Source organism: Lycium barbarum, chromosome 2, assembly GCF_019175385.1.
Source record: "Lycium barbarum isolate Lr01 chromosome 2, ASM1917538v2, whole genome shotgun sequence".
NCBI lineage: Eukaryota > Viridiplantae > Streptophyta > Magnoliopsida > Solanales > Solanaceae > Lycium > Lycium barbarum.
The window spans coordinates 123,543,869-123,554,215 of NC_083338.1; the positions used below are offsets into that span (position 1 = coordinate 123,543,869).

The window sequence follows — 10,347 nt, forward strand, 5'->3', positions numbered from 1 at the left end:
GAAGCATCATCGATGAGTTTTTTCCGCTTATCAGTACTAGGTACGGATGCTTTGGAATTTGACGGAGTCTGAACTCCATCTTTTCGTTTGATACTAATACTCTAGGCAGCCACTCTAGCAACAGAGCCTGCAATTTCTTGTTCATCTTGAGAGATACACAAATCAAAAGATGGAGCATCATCAAAATACTGCACATTAGTGGGTATACCTCTAGTTATTCTGCTTGGAGTGCTTCAGTCCGCCATTAACCCCAAATTCAAAGCTTCAAAAACCCTAACAATGGCGGACACTTTTTTGCATAAAAACGCAAAAACCCTGGCAATGAAGTAAAATTTGTTCCTTAAAATTATAGAGGGCAAGATTATAGAGAACAAAATACACAATAGAAACTTGAAAAACTACCCAATACCTTACCTATTAGTGCGCGGCTACAATTTAGGATGAGTGAATCTGGTGAGGATTGTGTAGAAGGGAAATGGTGAAAAATTCGGAGAAGATTGCTACACGATGAGAGAGAAAAACGGTTTGAAAAGTGTGAAATGGGGATACGGGTTTCTTTTACCAATGTTTTACCGTGTCCGTTATCAGATGTGATTAGCATATGGATGTTTGCTATGGAACGTAATTAAGACAAACTATAGTTACTAAATATAATTACTTAGTATAAGTTTGTCATGCCATGTAAAATTCCCTTTAAATTATTACTGAGGCATACTTGGATATCTCATATATCACAAGGGTATTTCTAACGTTTTTCATTCGTCCAATTAATAATTGTGATTAAATTAGATGGCGAAAATCCAAACCTACCCATTACCTACTATTAAAAAACTCAAACAATTCACAAGGTCTAATTTGCCCTTCAACTACCCCCTTGTTGTATTTTAGACGCGTAACGGAAAGAAATGAGTATGCACGTGACCCATGATTCTCACTCCTTGGTCCTTACAGAGAATGATTTGGGGTGTGTTTGGTATGGAGGAAAATATTTAATATTTTTATATTTAGTTGGTCAATATATTTAGATTTTTTTTTTTTAGAAAACTAAGTTTTTCTAAATTGGGAAAAATGAGTTCCATAATGAAAATAGGGTAAATATTCCACAAGAGGCAGTTCAATGGTTTCCTGTCCTCCCTCCAACACACCTCATCTTCACCCATCCCGTAGCCCAATCCCACCATCACACTCCGCCCCTACCTCCTATAATATTTGTCTGGATTATTTATAGATGTTATTAGGATGATATATTTTAGTTATGTAACGAACACAAAAAAATAAGTAAAAAAGCAACGTATTTTTTCGAAAAACTGTTTCCATAATAACGAACACATTCTTGTTCTAAGAGATAATGGTAAAAAACACACCTGAACTATTATTTTTTTGCAAGGTTCAAACTCCAACTATGCACTGTTCCATTTTCCTATCTGAATTATCACCATTTATGTATTAAAACACACCTCAACTATCAGATGATCCTTTTTTTCTACCTGAAAATTCTAAGGGTAGGAAAATGAAACAACAAATAGGTTCCGTGTGAAATTCGCAAAAAAGTGATACTCCCTCTCTCCTAAAAAGATTGTCTTACTTTCCTTATTAGTTTGTCTAAAGAGATTCACACATTTCTATATTTAGAAATAATTTAACTTTATGAAATGATTTACCGCCACAAAAATATCTAAAAACTTATTTTTTATCACACACGTCAAAAGTCTTTTTTTTATTTTTTAAATTCCGTGTCAAATTAATTAAGATAATTTTTTTGGGACGGAAGAAGTAGTTTTTTTACCATTAACTTTCGTTCTAAAGATGTGAGATGGTGCATTTAACACGTTTCCAAACTTAAAAAAGGATCTAAAAGTCATTTCCACCATAACAATAGAAGCTAATCTCTCATCTCATGGCTCAAGTCAAAGCACAGATGAGCATTTTGAATCCCAAAGAATTGCCTTTGGTAGGTACACTCAGTACCCTTACCACTTTTACCTTATATATACAGATTCTCCATAATGCAAATCTCTCAGGCAATCCAATGTACCTGGACACCAAGGAGCTTTAAACCCTATATTCTCCACACTTTCTCCAGCAGAATTACAAGAAAATACCCTTTTCCAATGGCAACTATGTCCACAGTTTCAACCAAGAATGAAGGTGTTTCTACTCAAGATGAGTCAACACAGATAGTTCCTAAGCCTTTGCAGGTAACCCCTTTTCTTTATTTTTCTTTTGATTGCCTCTTTCGACTTGGAATTTGATAGTTTTTCAAGAACAAAGTTATTTTGTAGTCCATTATTAGTCTGCCAAATTGATAACTTTAGGGATCCATGAGTTACTGTGTGATGGTCTTTAGCATTGAAGTAAAGATTGAATCTTTTTCCCTTTTCCCATTATTACTACCTTTTTTTTTCCCTCTCTTTCACAATGAAAGAATATGGATGTTGTTAGGTTTTAATTTTTTTACTGCAGTTCAACTTTTGAGAGAATCTTGATTTAAACTGAATGTAAGGGACTCCTATAAGATCTTGTGTAGTGATAGACATGGAGGCCTCCCTTAAACGGATTTAACTGCAAAATATGCCTTTTGGTTTGAGAATATGGTTTTTGTTCATGGATGATCATATGAACTATTGTATTAGGTGAGAATAGTCGGATTTGTCGATACTATGCCTCAATCCCAAAATCAAGCTGATAAAGGTTATATAACTCCTGTATATACAACAATAACAACATACCTAGTGTAATCCCACAGGTGGGAGTAACTCCTCTATATACGGTGTTATTTCATCAATTAACAGAATTTCATCTGAAATAGCATGTGCCGTGGAATTTCATTATATACTATTGAGTTAGCTCATCCTTGACTAGGATAAGTAAGTGTGGATTTAAGACAAATTTTGTGGTGTAAACCCATGTTTATGGGAAAGTTGCTCTATATCTCCACTTTCTGTCATACGTGCAATGGTATTTTTTTATTAGACATGAATTCTTTGCTTCTCAAGTACGCACGACAGGATTTTTCTTATCACTTATTATATGCTCTCTCAAAGCCGAGTAATATCCTTTTCACCCATATTGAATTCATGTTGTATCTCCATTTAGTGAAGTTGTATGTGTAATTCATAAGTTTAATAATATCAATATGTAACTTTGAATATCTCCATTGTTCTTTTATCTCAGAACTAAGGTGCTTTTTCTCTACTTGTTTTCTCTTATCACTTTGAATTGCTTGGTGTTTAGCCATATACATCGACCTCCCGAGGGCATTTACAAACCTTATAGGGATATCATCTCAACCATAAGCGGTCCTAACTCTCATCTTTTCATGACTTCTGTTACTTCATTTGTCTTAGTTCTATGTGTAGTTAAGTTTTTTGTCCCTTTTGAATGTTTGAAAATATATTAATTTGTTCTCATTATGTGTATTCAGCATCTCCTTCCATTGGTTTCATAATGTCCTATCAAAGTTTGTTTGGTAGTGTTTTTAGTACACTTCTCTCGATTCAAATCTTTACCCCTCCTCTCTGTCATATGTTAGTTTATACATTTCTTTCCTCTCTTCCGGAGAGTCTTTCGGAAACAGCCTCCCTACCTTCCGAGGTAGGGGTAAGGTCTGCGTACACTTTACCCTCCCCAGACCCCAGATTGTGGGATTTCACTGGGTATGTTATTGTTGTTGTTTCCTCTCTTTCCCAGGTCCCTAACTTTTGGTGGATCGTCTTACACTTTATTCTTACCTTCTCTTTTTGCTCTGTTACGCTCTTTAAAGGTTTCTCCATCTTCAGTTGCTAGTACCTTCCAATACCACTCCCTTTGCGTTAACGATTATTTGCACCTCCGTGATTCTTCAGATCGAGGTCTTAGGTCTTTAGACACATCTATAACTCCATTTACTTTCATAATGCACATGTCATTTCCGTCAACAATATCTGCGTCTTGCCATTTTCATGCTTCCTTCTTCAATAACTTGTTCTTAGAAGCTACTTGTTTGTCTCTTAGTGTTCACCGAATTTAAAAACTTCAGGTGTAGGGCTACATGGTAGATTTCATCAGCTTACTACAAGAGTAAATGTTTTGGTTATGTGGAGTTTCCTCTCTTTGTTTTCGTAAAGAGAATTTCCTTTCTTCTGTAGTGCATAGAGACTTCCTTTCCTTTACGCTGATTCAATTTCATTTGATAAAACCTTTAACCTTTCTCAAAAAGCAAAAAATAAATAAATTGAAGTCTCAGACTATTGGACATAAAAGGGCCACCCTCTGAATGGAAGTCCATTGTTTTCCCAGACATCCTGGTTTGTGTAAATTTCCTTCATTGTATTGAGGTCATTGGGACCTTCCAACTAGGGATAAGTTCTTAACTAAAATGGTCTACGGGAGACTTCAATGATTCACAACTACGTTGTCTATATCTTTTGTATTAAAGATGGTTTTCTATCTCGGAGGGGTTCTCCCGTAGTTTGGTTTTCTATCTTGGAGGGGTTCTCCCGTAGCTGTGATTGTCCTAAGCAGAAAGAAAGGTTGAGTTTGCTGAGACTAACAAGAACTAAATGTTAATTTTTTTTTGAAGAAAGCCTTCCAGTATCCTCCACTGAATTTCTTGTTGCATGGAATTCCTTTTCTTTATTGCTCCACAATTTTGCTTCCTCCAAGACCATCCAATCACTATCGGGTGGTTAGGGCTTCTTCTGATATAACCTTGAAGTCATCACATATAGGCATCATTTATTTTGATAGAGGTAACTTTTATGTGGTTAACATCTTCACTCTTAAATGTTATAAACTATGTTACCTTCTTTTTCAAGTAGGCGTTGGCTACATTTAAGTCAAAAGTTAAGTAAACTCTAAAGTAGCCTTTCCTGCATATATCCTGCCACCCATAATCGTATCTCGCATGTGCTCGGTGGAAAGCAATATCTCTACCAGCATGTCCATTCAGGTCTCTCCTAATTTTCATTAGCTGGGATGTTTGATTTTATTCTATCTATTGATCATGTTTGTCTTTGTATCGCTATCAAATGAGATAAATTCCGTAATGTTGTCACTGAAAATTCAATATATGAAACCTGTCCTCAAGGTACTTTTATTATTCTGTCCAACTTTATCACATCAAAATCCATCACACACAAGCTGAAATGATATTAGATATTCTTGAGGTATCACATCAGACTTGATGTTTTTGATACTCCTCACATGCCCATGCTTGGAGTCTCAGATTATCTTGAGACAGGGTCATCGAGTGAATGAAGGTCATTGTCAGGCAAAGAGACATCCTAGTATGTGTAAATTTCCTTCATTATGCTGAGGTCATAAGACCATCCAACAAGGGATACTTTTCATCTAAAATGGTCTAAAAGAGTCAAGACCGCTCCAAAATGGAAAGCATTTCTTTTTATCGGCAAAATGGAAACATTTTTCAGTACGGATTATTTGACCAAAAAAAAAAAAGATTGTAGTTGTGATATCTTGAGAAGAAAGAAAAGCTTGAGATCGCGAGTGTACTAAGAGCTAAAAATAATAGGTTTAGGAGAACAAATAGCTTCAAAGAAAAGCTCAAAGTAGAACTCTTAAATACTTAACACCTCTTACGACTACTACAAGAAATTACGAAGACTGCTTTCTTGGCTAATCCTTGTAAGCTTTTCTTCTCCTTCTTTCCTTTTAAATTCAAAATGCGAAAGCATTTGATCCGGACTTATTACTATCAATTATGAGGTACTATTTGACAAGAGTATCCTAACGACTTTTTTTTTTTTTTTTTTGGGAGAAGGAAGAGTATCCTTGCATATTTCCATGTTCTGTAGGTATAGAACGGATTTCTTGGTTAGTACACACGCAAAGGCTTCTCTACCTGTAAATACATGTCATTAGATATGTATTCTCTATTCCAATCAATTATTTTGGTCTTGCCAGTAGACAGAGAAACATGAGTATCTATTTTACTAACTTTATCATTGGAGACCATTTATTAGAACCTGCTCTTGGCAATAGTTGAGCTTAGTTTAGAAGGATTATTTCATTTTCCACTGCTTTTAGTACGTGGGCTTGTGAGGCTGCTATTCAGAATGGGTTGTGGAGAACGAGCTAAACCTACTTAACTGCTGAGAGGTAATCAAGAATTCTTTACAGAAGTTAATCCAATAACTTTTTACCTGAATCAAAGTACGGGATAGTGAGCCAATCAGCCCCTTTGCCAAACTTAATCTGATCAAACAAGTGAATGGAATGTTTTCGGCCCTTTTCTTTGCTGCATGTTGGTTATAAGCTGTCACCAGGATTGATATGTTGTTTTCAATTGCTTAAAGGGAACTATGATGAAGTAATTGGTTGAAACTTCATTTGTTGATTTCCTTAGCATATAAGAAGTCTAGAATTGTATCAGGAAGGCAATTGGACGGTTGGCTGTCGAATGGTTCACGATTGTCTGTCTGCTGTAGCTGTTTTTATATGAAACTTTGCCTGTTAACTAAGAACACAAACCCTTGTTATTTACCATTGGGATCTCCCATCTCTGGGTAAGTTTGAGGTTGTCATTAGTCTAACTTGCGAGTTTGTAGCACATACTGGAGGGGGAGAACGTATAAAAATCTTGGTCATGCTATCTGAGTGTCTCAACTTAGGAGAGTTTAATGTGTGCACACCCCAGCAATTTAGGATAATTTTGTCAGAAACAAATGAATTTGGCATTCTCTCCGTCCTTAAATTCCCTTTGTTTTTGGCTCACTCCAAATTTAAAAATATACTAGCAACCTCTTGGATAAGTTCCTGGGGTGATTATTGAAACTGTTAAAAGGTTTTACAAGTCAAGAAACATTTGCTAGATGCCAATTTTTTTTTATTATGGTATTGTCTGTTCCAGCTTGCATACACCTCGACTAATCCGCAGTAGCTACTGCCCCAGCAGCACTGACCAAGTAACTTTGTCCGGTAAGGCTTAGACAAATGGGAAGAAATCATTAGGATTCTTTACCACTGCCGGAAACCCTGGCCTCCTATCATCTATTCCATCTTCATTGACCAGTTAAATACTAATTATATTCAGCATTCTCTCCGTCCTTACCATCCCCCTTGTTTTAGTCACTCCAAGTTCAAAAATATGTTAGCAACCTCTTCGATCAAGCTACTTAGGTGATGATCAGAACTATTAAATGGTTTTCTGCTCATAAGTGAAGGAGAAACCAATCAAATGAATATTGGGAGGATTTTTGGACTATTTGAGGGATCTCTTGGGACTCTCATCTTCAATTTGTGAATTTAGTTGTTAAATTTATGAATGAAAATATTGAAAGATCTAAATTTTTTTTCAGAACGTGTCTAGTTCTCCTTGAAGGTAGTTAGATGTTAAATAACAAAGCTCCCTTAAAGCACATTAGATGGCAAACTAGTTAAGAAAGTTGTGATCTTTCTTTCTCATGAACAGCTGTTGAAATGCAATCTCAACAGCCATCTGAAACCTATGTTCTCAGCACATGATGCTGCAGTAGCATCTCCTTATTTAGAAAGTAGCATTGCGGTACCATATTAAACCATAAGCCTTAATTAGAGGGTGCTTGGATACATTCAATTCTCTCCTCATAAAACCTTATTTTACTAGAATTAGTGAATTACAGCCAGGTATGATGTAAAACCCATGGAACATCAAGCGGCTGAGGTATTTCACTTCGCGATTTGCTTGTGCTATGACCTGGAGTCTGCCATAAAGGTTCTAAGAACCTAGGATGCACAAAAACGCTTGTTTAAGACAGCATGTTCCGGTACTCAAGGTTAATATTACCACTGGTTGAAAACTAATTAGACCGCTCCGATTTGAGCTCATTATTCTTTTAATTTAGTCTTTTTGTATCTTATAATTGATTGCAAAGTTGTGCCACTCTCTGAACATGAATTATACAATAATCCTTAAGTTTCTCTTGAATGCAAGCCCAGATAGTTAGAGTGAATTTAGTCCCCTTTTTAATTAATGAATCTTATGAAGAAACAAAATGTCCAGTCCCTTATAGTTAAACAATAAATTGGCGAGAAAGAGAAGAGTAAAAGACTACCCTGCTAGATATAGAGATTTAGTCTTGAGTCACTCTCTGCTCACCAACTGTATGTAATCCATAATTTTCTCTAGAAAGCAAACACATAATTTATAGAGTGAATTGGGTCCTTGTTTAATGATGGAATCTTGTAAAGAAACAAAATGTCCAATCCCTATTTTTTTAAACAGTAAATTGACTAGAAAGAAAAAACAAGACTTCCCTAGATTTAGTTGTGTTTGATGTTCTTTTAGCAGCCCCTGAGAAAAGATTAAGAGAACTAATCAAAGAAGAATCTGATATGCACTTGCACATCATGCCTTCATAATGTGATAGGAAAAAGAATCTGTTCTTTTCTGAGATATTGGGTGTTTTCATTTGCCTTTCGATTGAGTGTTCTTGCTGTTTCTTTTAGGTTGCCAAGCGGCTAGAGAAGTTCAAAACTACAATTTTCACCCAAATGAGTAGTCTAGCCATCAAGCATGGAGCTATAAACCTGGGCCAGGGCTTCCCCAACTTTGACGGCCCTGATTTTGTAAAAGAAGCAGCAATACAATCCATTAAGGAAGGTAAAAATCAGTATGCTCGAGGATATGGAGTCCCAGACCTCAACTCTGCTGTGGCTGCTAGATTCAAGAAAGACAGTGGGCTTGATGTTGATCCTGAAAAGGAAGTTACTGTGACTTCGGGCTGTACTGAAGCAATTGCTGCAACCATGTTGGGCTTGATAAATCCTGGTGATGAGGTTATCCTTTTTGCTCCTTTCTATGATTCTTATGAGGCTACTTTATCTATGGCTGGAGCAAAGGTAAAGGGTATTACTTTAAGACCGCCAAATTTTTCTCTTCCAATTGATGAGCTAAAATCAGCAGTATCAAAGAATACTCGAGCAATCCTTCTAAACACTCCACATAACCCCACTGGAAAGATGTTCACTCGAGCAGAACTCAATGCTATTGCCTCTTTGTGCATTGAGAATGATGTTCTAGTTTTTGCTGACGAAGTTTATGACAAATTAGCCTTTGAAATGGAGCACATTTCAATTGCTTCTCTTCCAGGGATGTATGAACGAACTGTAACCATGAATTCTTTGGGAAAGACATTTTCGCTAACAGGCTGGAAAATAGGTTGGGCAATAGCTCCTCCTCATTTGACATGGGGAGTAAGACAGGCACATTCCTACCTCACCTTTGCAGTATCCACTCCAATGCAATATGCATCTGCGACGGCACTTAGAGCGCCAGATTCTTATTTTGAGGAGCTTAAGAGAGATTACTCAGCCAAAAAGGCAATATTGGTGGAGGGTTTAAAGGCAGCTGGTTTCACAGTATACCCCTCGAGCGGAACGTACTTTGTGGTTGTTGATCACACTTCTTTTGGGTTGGAAAATGACATTGCTTTCTGTGAGTACCTGATCAAGGAAGTTGGTGTTGTAGCCATTCCAACCAGCGTGTTCTATCTAAATCCGGAAGAAGGAAAGAATCTTGTGAGGTTTACCTTCTGCAAAGATGAAGATACTCTTAGAAGTGCAGTGCAGAGGATGAAGGAGAAGCTGTCAAAGAAGTGAGGAGCTATAGAGACATCATGCATTGAATAACTTATTGTTCTGGCATGAATTGTTTGTAACTGTGATATTACATTGTTTGCTGATAGATATTTTCTGAAAGGTGAGGCTCAATAAGAATTTAGCATGTTGTAAACCCTTAGAACTTAGGAATGGGAAGCAGTTTCAGAAATATGTCCATTCTTGATATTATGATACTCTCCCCACCCCCACCTGTTCAGCTCCACAAAATCTTTGCAAGTTGAGATTATGCTTGATTGCTTAATTATCTATGATATATGGGTACTTTTATTTTGAAGTTATATTTTACATGTTTGATACTATACTACAATCTTTTTAAAAAAAATGTACTCCTTACCAGCAAAGGGTTTGAGTTATATAAACTGACAATGTAAATTAAACTTACACAATCTCCGTAGTTTAATCAGTTATAACTGGTTATTTACCATAATTTTGGGTTACCAGTTTATGCTCCTTAAATATAGTTGTGTATGGTTGGTCTTTAAATAACTTGACAATGTAAGATTTTAAAAATGATTTCTTTTATCAGATGCTTAACTAAACAGGTTATAATACGATTGCCACATGGTGTACCAAAGATGAAGGTTTTAATGAGATCTTTGGTTTATAATACGATTGCCACATGGTGTACCAAAAAATCAAGGTTTTATAACATCTTTGGTTTAACAAAGAAGATTTAAATTCGTGGTGTAAACGGGATTGGAGTTCCGACACATGTTTAGTTGTTAAAATGGAGGATAAGTTTAAGAG

General features: G+C 36.2%; 1 protein-coding gene across 1 annotated transcript; it reads left to right on the plus strand.

Annotated features, from left to right (window-relative positions):
- The first annotated feature begins 1,914 nt into the window (after positions 1–1,914).
- LOC132627038 (uncharacterized) lies at positions 1,915–9,878 on the plus strand. The gene is made up of 2 exons (XM_060342096.1): positions 1,915–2,198; positions 8,428–9,878. Exons 1-2 carry the CDS (start codon positions 2,007–2,009, stop codon positions 9,577–9,579), a joined length of 1,344 nt encoding a protein of 447 aa, XP_060198079.1. The 5' UTR covers positions 1,915–2,006; the 3' UTR covers positions 9,580–9,878.
- The last annotated feature ends 469 nt before the right edge of the window (positions 9,879–10,347 follow it).

Coding starts and splice junctions, on each gene's coding strand:
- LOC132627038 (XM_060342096.1), top strand. CDS start 2,007: ATGCAAATCTCTCAGGCAATCCAATGTACCTGGACACCAAGGAGCTTT. Junction 2,199..8,427: donor TAGTTCCTAAGCCTTTGCAG/GTAACCCCTTTT, acceptor TGTTTCTTTTAG/GTTGCCAAGCGGCTAGAGAA.